The 14,175-nt window shown below is 53.8% G+C and overlaps 1 protein-coding gene across 1 annotated transcript in view; it reads left to right on the top strand.

Annotated features, from left to right (window-relative positions):
• The first annotated feature begins 995 nt into the window (after positions 1-995).
• Positions 996-14,175, top strand: part of LOC143948890 (uncharacterized) — a 61,737-nt gene continuing 48,557 nt past the window's right edge. The window contains exon 1 of the mRNA XM_077465177.1: positions 996-1,525. Within this exon, the coding sequence (XP_077321303.1) occupies positions 1,315-1,525 (211 nt within the window). The 5' untranslated portion in view covers positions 996-1,314. The remainder of the gene's footprint in view (positions 1,526-14,175) is intronic.

Raw genomic sequence — 14,175 nt, 5'->3', positions numbered from 1 at the left:
CACCTGTCCCGGGTTCCAGCGATGCCGGCAGCCGAGGCCGATCGATCGCTCAGCTCTCGGCTGCTGCAGTCACCATTCTAGGTGAGGGAATCAGGAAGTGAAGCGAATCGGCTTCGCTTCCCGGTTCCCTACTGCGCATGCACGAGCCGCGCCGCGCAATAGGAAATCTCCGCGCTGTCACTGGGACCCGTGTGTGTCCCAGCAGACAGCGCGGCAGGGCAGGAAATGGCGTAGACTCCCACGGGAGTCTATGCCCGGAAGTGGGTGAAAATATCTCCACCCCCTCCCCCCTGAAAGGTGTCAATTGTGACACCGGAGGGGGGGAGGGATCCGATCAGCGGAAGTTCCACTTTAGGGTGGAATCCCGCTTTAAGTTGGTTTTCCTTTCTTCTTTTCAAGAATGAGTATTTATGTCTTTGTTTTGTAAATACAACTGGCAGCAGTTTTTTTTAAATGAAAACCTCCACCTATATAGCTAGCTATCTTGCTCTTTTTAAATAGAGCTTGCAGTCAGTTGTAGGAGATTGTGCGTGCTGTCTGTGTGCCCTGACCGCAGTATACACCGCTATACCAACCTATATGGCTAGCTATGTTGCTCTTTTTAAATAGAGCTTGCAGTCAGGTGTAGGAGCTTGTGCGTGCTGTCTGTGTGCCCTGACCACAGTATACACCGCTATACCAACTTATATGGCTAGCTATCTTGCTCTTTTTAAATAGAGCTTGCAGTCAGGTGTAGGAGCTTGTGTGTGCTGGCTGCGTGCTCTGATCTGTGAGAGCTTCCAGAGTGGTGGAGGAGGAGAGGGAGCTGATGGCTTCAGTCAGCCCAGGCCAGGGGCCTGTTTCTCAGCCTGAGGAAAGGCGTGGTGCCCTAAAACTCCAGGAGTTCGTTAAGGAGGAGAGGCTGTACTTAGAAAACCAGCTTGACTTGGTTGACTGGTCTCTGAGACAGCCAGGAGAGGACGTAGAGAAATCTGCGGAGAGGAAAAGAAAAGCCAAGAGCTTAATAGTAAAGGCTTCTCGCTGTTACTGTGAAAAAATGAAAGTTTTGGCCGAGCTGAGGAATAGACGCGACAGATCAGGTATCAGGAAGAGACCAGAATTTAAAGCTGCCATAGATGGACTGAAAAAGCAGTGTAACATGCTTGGTGAGCTTCTGTCAAATCTAATTGAGAGTGCTTCAAGCGAGAAAGACTTTTTATTGGGCATAGAAAAGGTCATGAGAGTGGCGTGTGATGAAGGCTCTCAAGCAGTAAGACGCCGCAAACAGAGTTTAACCCCAGCCACAACGCCAGAAGGAGAGATGGAGGGTCCCTTATGGAGGACACCCATGGAGAGACAGATGCAGAGGAAAAGGAGCTGGTAACCCCAACATTGGTGGAGGCCCCAGACGTGAATGAAGCTGTGGTTGCAACCCCGGCCAGGAGTGAGACATCCCCGGTAAAAGGAAGTGCGGAGGAAAACGGAGATGGGAGAAGAAGCCCCAAGGCAAAGAATGATGTTCCCGGTGGTACTGCGGAGGGGCCAGGTAAGCCTAAGGGGAACCAGCCTGTGTGTATGGCTGTGACCCTGGGTGGCAGTTTGGGTCCCGGGTGATGCAGGTGGGAGACAACATCAGAAGGATAGCAAGGTGAAGAAAGACTTTAAAGAAAAACGAGAGAGGGTTCCTGTGGTATGGCTAGCAAGACTGGTAGAAGATCCGGACTTACCAAAACGGTCCCCCATGATCCCGGCCGGTGATTGCACGCAGGGCACGCCGTCAGCTGAGTTGTCGGCTGCCGCTGCTGCAAGCCGGACCCAGGGTAAGGGGAAGGGGGTCAAAGGGTGTGGAGGGAGTGGGAAGAGTAAGGACAGCTTGGCCGTCACTGTGGTTGAAGATACAGTGAAGGCTAGCGGAAAAACTCCGGGTGACATGGTAATGGCGGCCGCCGACAGTGGAGCGCCGTCTTCCCGCGGGAGGGAGGGCGGTGCTATTGGGCGGGGGGCCAATAGGAATGTAATGAGTGCGGGTGACGCGCTTCCGGTAGGCGGGTCTGTTCCTAGTGTGGATGGTTCGAGGCCGGAGGTGAAGATGGCGCAAGTGGAGGTGGACCGCGGGGGGCATTTCCGGTCAGTAACGCCTGGGCCTTCAGGTACTCCATCTTGTCAAGAGAATGCTGGCGGGACTGATAATAATATGGAGATATCCAATGGTTTAGAGCTGGGTCAGGTTTCCGCCTGGGGGGATTGTCCCATGGGGGAGCTAGGTGATGACAGCCCTGCTATGGATTATATCCGGGGTTTGGAGGGGTCCCAACAGGAACAGGGACAGGTCCCAGTAGATTCCTGTGGGGCCTATGCAGAAGTAGCTTGGCAAGAGAAATGGAACACCCTCTTCTATAGTTCAGAGGAGGAGGCTCCTCCAATGGAACAGTCTAATAAGGGTGGAGAGGTGAGTAGGTGTCCCCAGGCTGAGGGGGTTGCTGTTCTGCCCCCGGTTGCTCCCCCTGTTCCTGTAACGGAGGCTCCTCTCCCTGAGTCTATTCTGAGGGGTACACCAGAAGTGAGGCTGTTAACAGCCTTAGGAGAAAGACGTTCCTATGCTAATGTGGTAGGGTCAAGTGTTGCGCTGGACCACCTGTACCATCAGTTTGGGGCTGGTAACTTCCGGGTGCCCCTGGCTGATCAGTCCTCCGGGGCAAATTCGTGGTCTAGGGGGACAGGTGGTCCTGAGCACAAGCGCAGGAATGTTATACAGTTAAGGTGGGAGGGGAGTGGCCAATGCCCTACAAGGGGCCAGGTTGTGGATATGATCCTATCATTGGGGATCAAGGTGGGGGAAATTTTTGCAGTGATCCACCCATCGGGTTCCCCTGATTTTGACATAAGCTTCACGAATGTGGTAATCATGGAACTTTTCATTACTTCGTTTGGCTTGATCAGGGGGACCGATCCGTGGAAGGGGTTCCGCATGATTCCCTTGAGTAGGCAGGAAGATATCAAAAATGTAACAGTTTTAGTCAGAAATGAGAGTCTGCCCCCAGAGGACATTGCAACTTGGTTGGGGAGACATGGCCAATTGCAGTGTCCCCTAAATAAATGTTTGGACGAACGCGGGGTGTGGACTGGGGCATGGAGCACCAGGATCAAGTTAAAAAGGGCTGGCAATACAGTTGCACATGTTCCCGGTAGTGCCTTCCTGGGAAGGGATAGGATCCTGGTGTTCTATCCAGGCCAGCCCCGTCGTTGTTTTAGGTGTGGGTGCCCAACCCACTTGAGCGCAGACTGCACGGTGGTGCGGTGCAGCAAGTGCAATAAATTTGGGCACTCAGGGGAGACTTGTGGTCTGATCTGCTGCAATCTCTGTGGTCAAATGGGGCATCCATTTAGTAGATGCCCCAGGGCGTACAGGGGAGAGGCAGCAAAGGGCAGTAGATCAGGTGGTAATGCTGCTCCGCCCCCAACAGGGCAGAGATCTGGAAGGGAGGGGCAGGGTGACGTTTTTGAGCCAGGGGGGCAGGAGGAACCCCAGGCTCAAAAGGTACGTAAGGTGCCACAAAAAGAGAAAGGGGTTCGGTCGGGTAATGTAGCCCGGGCTCCTGATAGTATAGTTCAGGCTTCTACAAGTGATTTTGGGTCTGTGGTGCCTCCCATGTCTCTCCCTTCTGGGGGTGTGGCGCAGGGATCTTGTCCCCCAGTTTCTGATCCCCTCCTCTTCCTCGGTGGCATCGCTCTGGTGGTCGCTTAGTTGCCATCTTCTCGTCTGATTCCTCAGCGGGTGAGAGCCAGACCGGGGAGGAGGAGGTGGAGGTGTCAGTAAAGGGCGCACAAAAGCGTCCTAAAGAGGTATCGGATGAGGAAGGTGAAGTAACCTGGGTAACGGTTAAAAAGAAGCATAGTAAAAAAAAGAAGAAAAAGGTCCCACTACCTGAGGTAGAGTCTAGGTCCTCACCAGGGCCTAGCAGTAGGGGAGAGACTAAACTTATAGATTTCTCCTCTGGGGATGAGTGTGTTCAAGATATGTAAAGTATAGTTATGTAGTTCCACAGATGTTGTGGTTTCAAGTGATATGATTTTGTTATAAGTGTAATGTGAATATTAACTGATGTTGTTTTTGTAAAGTTTTGATTTTCTTGTATGTTTGGTAGCAAAAAACTATTAAAAAAATATCCACCTATATAGCTAGCTATCTTGCTCTTTTTAAATAGAGCTTGCAGTCAGTTGTAGGAGATTGTGCGTGCTGTCTGCGTGCCCTGAACCCAGAATACACCACTATATCCACCTATATAGCTAACTATCTTGCTCTTTTTAAATAGAGCTTGCAGTCAGTTGTAGGAGATTGTGCGTGCTGTCTGCGTGCCCTGACCGCAGTATAAACCGCTATATCCACCTATATAGCTAGCTATCTTGCTCTTTTTAAAAAGAGCTTACAGTCAGTTGTAGGAGCTTGTGTGTGCTGGCTGCGTGCTCTGATCTGTGAGAGCTTCCAGAGTGGTGGAGGAGGAGTGGGAGCTGATGGCGTCAGCCAGCCCAGGTCCGGGGCCCTCTTCCTGGCCTGGGACCGTGGTTCATCCCCCTGGAGCGAAAGACCTCTACAGGGAGGAAATAAGACAAGTATTTGGCGCAAATCAAAGATATTGCGTTCCCACTAAAGAAAAGAGTCTATAAAAGTACATATAATAGTGAGTGCAAAAAATGCACTACTTTGTCAAGTCCAAAAAAAAGGAAATTAAATGCTCTTTAGTTCATGAGGAGAGGGGGGGGAGAGAGATGGAGAGGGGGGAGGGATCCGCATACAGGGCTGCCACCTTGAAAGAGCTGAAACTTAAGCTCCTGGATTGCTGTAGATAAAGGAGAAAAAAAGAGAGAGGGGCGCCTCTGGGTGCAGATTTTTCAAAAGGTTTTATTAACAGTGTAAAAGTCATAAAATTTTGCACTCACATTTAGTAGGCAAAAAGTAGGCATTTAAACACAGGGGGTCATCTGGTGTATCTGATTTAAAACGTCAGCCAGTGATCCGGTCCACATCTGTCATCTAGTTTTTCCTGTTCCTCTCAATAGGGTCCACTACAGGTGTTTTAGAAGCAGCCGGCTTATGGATGGTGGACGCAAGATGTGTGGCTTCAAAACAAGGCTTGGGAGGCAGAGATGACCAGGGCGCGGAGCTGTGACGTCATAGAATATGCGACACGTTTCTTGAGTGTGCGGGTCGAGATTGTCGGACGACCGCGCTCTTTCATCAGGCAGATCAGAGCTGACAGATGTGGACCGGATCACTGGCTGACGTTTTAAATCAGATACACCAGATGACCCCCTGTGTTTAAATGCCTACTTTTTGCCTACTAAATGTGAGTGCAAAATTTTATGACACTTACACTGTTAATAAAACCTTTTGAAAAATCTGCACCCAGAGGCGCCCCTCTCTCTCTTTTTTTCTCCTTTATCTTCAGGGAGGAAAGACTGTTCCTGCAAACGCAGTTTGAGCTGCTGGACTGGACCCGGGCCCAGCCGGGAGAGGACCCCGGGAGGATGCAGAAGCGCCGGACAAGGATCAAAGTCCTTGTACAGAAGGCCACGGTGGCCTATGTACTGAAGTGGGAGAGGCTAGCAGACCTGCGGAATCGCAGAGACCGCTCAGCCAGTAGCAGAAGGGAAGAGTACCGGGAGGCCATTGAAGGCCTGAAACATTAGTGCAGAGACCTGTGGCGGCTGCTGGGCAGTCTCTGCGAACGTGGAGTTGGTGAGAGGGGGCTTCCTCTCCGAAGTGAAAAAAGAGCTCCTGAGAGCAAGCCAGGAGGGATCCCAGGCAGCCAGGAGAAAAGGCTCTTACCAGAAAGCGTTGCTGGAAATGGAGGAGAAGCTGCGAACCCCGGTGGAGGAAGTAGTCTCGATGGGTGAGGAAGATCAGCGCCCCGAGGTGGAGACCAGCCGGGTGAGCGTGGCCCCTGGAGCCGTAGGTGCGGAGGGTCCCCGGATCCCTGTTGTTTCACCTGCTCTGCCAGAAGCTGTGAAGCAGGTCGATCTGGGTAGGGCACCCCATGATGCGCAGGGAAGCTCCGGGGGAGAGGCGAGTCAGACGGAACAGCATGGGAGGAAGCTGGTGATGGTCCTCACTAGAGGCCACCCGGAGGGACCTGTGTAGGCTGGTGGCCGGAGGTTGGTGGACGACGTTGCTGTGCGGCCCCCCCAGTGGCCCCGATCGAGCCCGCAGCATCCGAGACAGTGCGAGGGGTGCCGACCGTAATGGCGGCCCCCGCCGTGGCCGCATGTAGTGAGGGGGAGGTGCCGGCAAGCTCGGACTATGTTCAGAAGGAACATTGTGGACAGACATCCATTGCAGACACTAAGGAAGGTGGGGGCGGGGAGTTGGATGTGTCACTTCCTGTTTCCGGGAGTGTGGCCGGAAGTGACCTCCGTGACCCGGAAGTGCCGCTCGTGGTGGCCCCAGAGGTCACAGAAATGTGTGCTGAGGAGGTGGGGACACCCCGGGCCTTGGCAGCCGAGTCTCCTGCTCCCTTAGGCCAGGTGAGAGCTCTGGGAGTCTCGGGGACTCCTCTGGTGGCTGCTGCCTTGGGTGCCCCAGAATCGTCCGGTGAAGCTTTACCCGTTAAGCAAACAAGTTTGGGGGAGTCCCCTATGGGGGAGCTAGGGGGAGAATGCCCGGCCCTAAGCTTTATCAGGGAGCTGGATGGGGTCTCAGCGGCAGGAGCAGGATATGGCTCAGGAGATGGAGGTGGCTTCCTCTCAAGCCTCCGCCGCTGTGGGGGGTGTGACTACGTCTCCATCTATGGAGGTGGTTAGGAAGAGGGTAGAGGGTGGGAGTGGGGGGGCGTGTGCTGCTCCGTCAGAGCCCATGGGCTCATCTCAGCGGGGGTCTGGCCCTTCCCCCACAGTCCCAAATCCCATCTTGGGCACGCAGGAAGAGGCAAACCTCTTAGGTGCCCTGAAAGCTGGGCTCTCATTTGCCCAGGTGGCAGGTTCCTCTGTCCACCTGGGCCCCCTGTATGGCCAGTTTGGTGCCCAGAACTTCAGGGCCCCCCCTGAGGAGCAGCTCCAGGGGGCGCAGGCTTGGTCAAGGGGTACAGGGAGTCCGGAAAGGCACAGGCGGAATGTAGTGCAGCTCAGGTGGGAGGGGACGTCCGCGTGTCCCAGTAGGGGTCAAGTAATTGACTACCTGCTGGGATTGCGCTTTAAAGTTTCTGACTTGTTCGCGGTCATACATCCCGCGAACAGCAAGGAGTTCGATGTGAGCTTCGTCTCCGTGGTCTCTATGGAGCTTTTCCTGAACCTGTACGAGATCGTCAGGAAGTCAGATCCATGGAAAGGTTTCTGTGTAGTGCCTCTTTCGTGGCAAGAGGAGATTAAAAAACGTGACCGTCTTGGTTAGAAACGAGTCCCTTCCTCCTGAGGACATCGCAACCTGGCTGGCGCGGTATGGGCAGCTCCAGACAGGGTTGAGGAAGAATTTGGACGAGCGCGGGGTCTGGACAGGTGCTTGGTTGGTCAGGATCCAGCTCAAGCGCCACAACAATACCGTGGCGCATGTACCCGGGAGCGCATTCATAGGGAGAGACCGGATCCTGGTCTTCTACCCTGGCCAGCCCTGTCGGTGTTTCAAATGTGGCAGTCCCGCGCACCTTAGTGCGGACTGCACTATGCCTCGCTGCGTGAGGTGTAATGGCTTCAGCCACTCACCTGAGGGTTGCAGACTCATAGTTTGCAACCTCTGTGGGGAAAGGGGGCACCCTTTCAGCCGCTGCCCCAAGCCTTTTAGGGGGTGCCAGGCTGAGGGGAGTGCTCCAGGCCCGGAGGGTGGGCGGCTCCCTAGACAAAGTGGGGATCCCAATCCTTCTGGGCCACAGAATGAGGGTGCCCCCCTCCCTCAAAGGGTCAGACCCCCCAGGCGTGAGCAGGGGGCGGGCACTGCATCGGCAGGTATGTCAGTAAGTTCCCCGGCCCCATCCGGCCCTGTGACCGACGGGGCGACGGTAGGAAAGCCAGCTGAGAAACAGGCTAAACCTAAAAAGCCCTCTGTTAAAAAACATCCTCCCCCCTCCCCCGGTTCCCCCCTCCCCCCCTCTTGTTTCCCCCCTCCCTGCCTCCCCTTCCCATCCCCTACCACCTTCCCCTTCTTCCCCTCCCCCACCCTTTTCTCCCCCCCGATGTACCGCGTCCGCCTCCGGATCCGGCAGCCCTCCTTATGCCTCCTCCCGCCTCTACGGAGATAGTGGGTGGTCAGCGGGTCGGCCCGGGGGGGGGTGTCCCAATGGACACCTCTGAGGTGGGTAAGGGGGTGAATAAACGCCCCAAAGACGTATCTAGTGGGAGGTCAGACGGAGAGAGCGGGAGGGAGCCCCCAAGTCAGATTGGGTGAAGAAAAAAACTAAAAAGCGGAAGAGGAGGGGCCTGGGGAAGGAGGGTGGCGAGGACCCCCAGCCTAGCACCAGTCTGGGGGTGGGTGGGGGTCCCTCGCTCGCCCTCTGGAACCGTTTCGGGGTCTTGTCCTCTGACTCTGAGGAGGATTGACCTAGGTATGTAATATAGAGAGGAACGTAAACTTTAATCACTAAGGATGACGGTACCCGCTCCAATACGCCTTGCGACGATTAATGTTGCAAGTGTGCGTTTTCAGCCTTTGATTTTCTCGGCCGCGTTGAAGCCGACATTTTGTTTTTGCAAGAGACCTGGCTGGCATCTGTGGCAGAGATGCACCTAGCAAAGAGGGAGTGGAGACATGGGCCCTCCCTCTGGTCTCTTGCGGCTGAGCCCTGCAGTGGTGTTGCGGTCCTTTTTAAGACCGGTTCGGTGGCTTGTCGACGAGTGATTGAATTAGAAATCGGTAGGTGTTTGATTGTGGATGCAGTCGTGAGAGGGGAATTTCTCCGCCTCATAAATTTCTATGATCCCCAGTCAAGGAGAGGGAGGAAGGACCTTCTTGCGCTGCTGAAACCATACCTGTTTACATTTCAGCAGGTGGTCTTTGGTGGTGACTTTAACCTAGTCACCAGGTCAAAGGACCGGGCAGGCACCTCAGGCCCTCTGGGATATGATAGTATCTTTTTGAATCGCATAGTGAGGGAGGCCGGGTTGGTGGATGTGCACGTTTACCACTTCCCCAACCTCACTGGTTTCACATACTCCAGAGGTAGTAGTAAGAGTAGACTAGATAGTTTTTTTTTGAAGGGGGACTCGTCCTTTACGGCTCCTGTGCTGCATGCGGTCGAGTTTTCCAATCACTGCATGGTGTCGGTCACTCTGAATGTGGCGGACACCCCTCAGAAGGGTAGGGGCCTGTGGCGACTAAATGGGTCGCTACTTGAGGACCCTGAAGTCAGGTCGGCCTATGAAGACTTCTTTATGGAACAAGCTTCGCTCCTTGAGAGCGGCTGCTCTCGCCAGGAATGGTGGGAAGTAGTAAAGAAGAGGTCGGAAGGCTTCTTCCGTGAAGTCTCTGGTCGTCGGGCAGCTTCCCGGTACCAGGCCTACCAGAAGTTGCGCAGGCGGCTTGACCGCTTGGTTTCTGATGGTGGCCCTCAGGACCAGATTTCAGGTCTGAAGCTTCAGATGAAGGAGTGTCAGTATGACCGTCTCGCCTCCCTGGTTCTTGAGAGGGATTACGGGAAGTTCACCAACCCGGACCCTTACAAGAGCTGTGGTAATGCGGTGAGTGGGAAGGTCATACATGGACTGAGGGGTCCCTCGGGTTCTTTGGCGAGGTCCAGGCTGGGAATCCTGGGGATCGTCAGAGCCCATTTTTCGGTACTCCTGAAGAAGAAGCCTTTGGACCTGGGAAAAGCCAAGAAATTTCTTGATGAGACTCCACTGGAGGTGGGATCTGACCCCCTTGGCTCTTTGACAGAGGAGATCTCTGTGGCCGAAGTTGAACAGGCCATAGACTCTTTGTCTCTAAAGAAGTCGCCGGGACCCAATAGGTTCACGGCGGAGTTCTACAGGACCTTTAAGGGCCTCTTGGCTCCTTGTCTGAGGGAGGTGTTCAGTGAGTGTTTGGCGTCTGGCCTGCTTCCTCCCTCGATGAGAAGGTCAGCCTTGATCCTTCTGTCAAAGGGGAAAGATCCATCCCTGGTGGAGAATTGGCGCCCTATCGCCCTTCTCTCCACGGATAGAAAGATCCTGGTGAAGATACTGTTTGTGCATATGTCTGCAGTCGCGGGCAAGCTACTGTCTGTTTCCCAGCACTGCACGGTTCCTGGCCGCAGTACCTTTAGTGCTGTCCTCAACGTCCGGGAGGCTGTGGAAAGGTGCAGGGCAATGGGTGACGGGCGGTATCTGTTGGCATTAGACCAGGCGAAAGCTTTTGACCGGGTGAACCATGAGTATCTCTGGCTTCTCTTGGGGAGATACGGTCTGCCTGATCAATTCATCGATTGGCTCAAAGTTTTGTACAGGGGGGCTGAAAGCTTCCCTCTTGTCAATGGTTGGGTGGGTCCTACCTTTCCGGTGGACTCTGGTGTTAGGCAGGGCTGCCCGCTGAGTCCCCTGCTCTACGTCTTTGCGGTTGACCCCTTCGTAAGGAGGCTAGACTGCGGACACCTGAGGGGGGTCCAGGCTGAGCCCTGCAGTGGCACGGATAAGGCGGTAAGGGTGGTGGCCTATGCGGACGACGTCTCGATAGTAGTGGCTAGCCGAAAGGAGGCCCAGTGTCACGTACCTGGTAAGCGAGCCCAGAATGCAGGGAGCGGCCTCTCGTAGCCTCTGGCTCGAGAACCCCTGAGGGTGGTAACAGGGATTCAAAAGTTCAGAGGGCACAAGTGCCTGGCAAGTGAAGGCAGGTCCGGACAGTCAGCAGCAACACAGGCAGCAGGTAAGAACGGCTGGTGACAGTTGGCAGGTGGCAGCAAGCACTGGCAGGTGGACTGGAATAGCAGACGATCGTCAGCAGGAGACAGCAGGCTCAAGTAGATAAAGACAGGAACGGCAGGAGGTCGTCAGCGGTGACAGCAGGTACTGGAGATCCGAACGGATCGGCAGGTAACAGCAGAGTCGGGTACAGGCCGGGTTGGCAGCAGGCAGACAACAACGGTACAAGGGTAGAGGCAGAGACGTGGTCAGGCAGGCAGGTAGTCGGTGGCAGGCAGCAAACGAACGTGGTCAAGAACAGGCCGGGTCACAGGAATCAAGGCAACAGGTAACAGGTAACAGAATCTCTGAACACGCTGTAGACTGGACAGCAAGAGGGAAGCGGAGGCAGAGTCCTTAAGAAACCTTTAGGGCGCCAAAGCGGTCGCACGACGAGTCTGCGTGCCCCCGTGAGTGGCCATGCGTCCATTCGTGACCCCGCGCACCCGCGTGCGCTCGTTCGCCACATCGCGCACCCGCGTGCGCCCGATCGTGCCAACGCGCACCCGCGTGCGTCCGTTCGCGTTAACACGCGCTAAAGGGAAACGACAAGTTCTCAACAACAGGCCTCTACGGGCAGATCTCCCATGTGCGATCGGATCGCCAGGACGGTCATGACATTGCCCCCCCCAAGGGGCAGCCTCCGGATGCCCAGTTGTGCCATCTTACCCGGGTGGGACTTCTTAAAAGCAAGGATTAGTCTCTTCGCGTGGATGTTGGATTCTGGTTCCCAGGAGTTCTCCTCAGGCCCGTACCCTTTCCATTTGACCAAGAATTGAATCTGGTTCCGTCTCTTCCTACAGTCTAGGATGGATTCAACCTCGAATTCGATTTCCCCATCGACAATCACGGGTTCCGGAGGACTGGTATTTCGGTCGGCAAAAGAATCCGGAACTGCAGGCTTGAGTAGAGATAAGTGGAAAACTGGGTGAATCCGAAAAGACTCTGGAGGCTTTAATTCGAATGCCACACATTTAACTTCCTCATGATTGGAAAGGGACCCACAAATTTCGGGCCCAATTTCTTGGATGGGCAAGACAGCTTTAGATTCAGGGTGGACAGCCAGACCTGATCCCCGACCTTGAGATCCAGTTCCCCCTTCTCTTTCTATCAAACACTTCCTTATTGTACTCCTGTGTCTTGGTCAAGGTCTCTTGCAGAAGCTTGTTATTTGTCGTAAAGAAGTTGAAGTTCTCCTGCACCGCTGGTACCGGACACTCGGGAAGATTGTCAGACAGAAATAGTGGATGAAAGCCAAAGTTCGCAAAAAACGGGGATTGCTTGGTGGCAGAGTGAACTGAATTATTGTAGGCGAACTCAGCCAAGGGCAGAAGCGAGGCCCAATCGTCTTGAGAAAAGGAAGAGAAGCAACGTAGATACTGCTCCAACGTCTGATTCGTCCTTTCGGTCTGGCCGTTGGTCTGAGGATGATATGCCGAGGACAAGCAGAGTTCAATTTTCAGGGCTCCGCAGAGCGCTCTCCAGAACCTCGAGGTGAACTGCACCCCCATATCTGATGTGATATTAGTGGTGATGATGTGGAGTCTCACAATCTCCCTAATGAAGGTCTTGGCCGTCTCTGTGGCTGAAGGAGTGCCCCTCATGGGCAAAAAGTGGGCCATCTTGGTGAGCCTATCTACCACTACGAAAATCGTAGAATAATCCTCCGAAGGGGGTAACTCGACGATGAAATCCATGGAGATCATCCTCCATGGTCTGTCAGGAACGGGCAGTGGCTTCAGCAGACCCCAGGCTCTTGACTTACTGCCCTTGCTCCGGATGCAGGTGATACAAGCCTCTACATATTTCCTGCAGTCATCTTTCATCTGTGGCCACCAGAACGTACGTTGGAGTAACTCCAAGGTCTTGTGCACCCCAAAATGGCCGGCCAACAAATGGTCGTGACAGGAGCTCAGAACCAGAGTCCGTACTTCCTGGGAAACAAAGATCTTATCCTCGTACCAAAGGAGATCATTACTGGATAACAGCGGGATGTCGGGTGGAGGGGTATTGCCTATGGAGGCCTGCTTAACTTGAGACAATAAATCTCCCTGGAGCAGGAGAAAGTTCCCCGTGGAGAGGATGGTATCCGAAGACAAAGGACTTTCTGGTTGACTATACATGCGAGACAGGGCGTCAGGCTTGGTGTTTTTGGATCCTGGACGGTAGGTAATAGGAAACGAAAACCTGGAGAAGAAGAGCGCCCACCTGGCCTGACGTGGTTTCAATCTCTTCGCTGATTTAAGATATTCCAAGTTCTTATGGTCTGTATAAACCAGGATCGGGTGGGTGGAGAAGATAGCGCCATTCCTCGAGTGCCGCCTTTATTGCCAGTAGCTTGCGGTCACCGACATCATAGTTCTTTTCCGCCTCAGATAGCTTGCGGGAGAAGAAGGCGACCGGGTGCAGCAAAGACTTGGGCCCCTGTCTCTGGGAGAGCACTGCCCCAACCGCTATTTCTGAAGCATCCACTTCTAGGATGTATGGCAGAGTGGAATCGGGATGTTTTAGGACGGAAGCTGATACAAATAAGTCCTTCAGAATCTTGAAAGCCTCCTGCGCCTCGGGGGTCCATCGGAACTTCTGACCCTGTTTGGTCAGTCCGGTTATGGGGGAAATGATAGAGGCGAATCCTTTAATACATTTCCTGTAGAAGTTAGCGAACCCCACAAACCGCTGAACCCCCTTCTTATCGGAAGGGGCAGGCCAGTCCTGGATAGCAGAGATCTTCTGGGGGTCCATCTCGACTCCTTTTACTGAGATGATCAGGCCGAGAAACTGGATGCTCTGTTGCTCGAAGACACATTTTTCAGGTTTGGCATACAGGCCGTGAAGACGGAGACGAGCTAGGACATTCTTGACGTGTTCTCGGTGGTCAGCTAAAGTAGAGGAAAAAATCAGGATGTCATCAAGATAAATTATTACAAATAGGTCAAGGTAGTCTCTAAAAATATCATTGACAAAGTGTTGGAATGTGGCTGGGGCATTGCACAACCCAAACGGCATAACAAGATATTCAAAGTGCCCGAAGCGGGTATGGAAGGCAGTCTTCCATTCGTCACCCCTCCGAATGCGGACGAGGTTGTAGGCACCCCGAAGATCCAGCTTGGTGAATATTTTAGCAGATCCTAGTCTCTGAAAAAGTTTGGGTACTAATGGCAGGGGGTAACGGTTTTTGATGGTAATCTTATTCAATGCCCGATAGTCCACACATGGGCGTAGGGAATGGTCCTTTTTTTCAACAAAGAAGATCCCTGCACCTGCCAGGGAGGTGGAAGGTCGGATGAATCCCTTCTCTAGGTTGTCATCTAGGTAGGATCTCAGGGTACTCAGCTCAGACTC

Source organism: Lithobates pipiens, unplaced genomic scaffold, assembly GCF_037356315.1.
Source record: "Lithobates pipiens isolate NorthernLeopardFrog02 unplaced genomic scaffold, aLitPip1_a1.2 Scaffold_1, whole genome shotgun sequence".
Lineage (NCBI taxonomy): Eukaryota > Metazoa > Chordata > Amphibia > Anura > Ranidae > Lithobates > Lithobates pipiens.
Note: the sequence above shows the minus strand (reverse complement) of the source record. Positions and strands in the feature narration are given on the sequence as shown.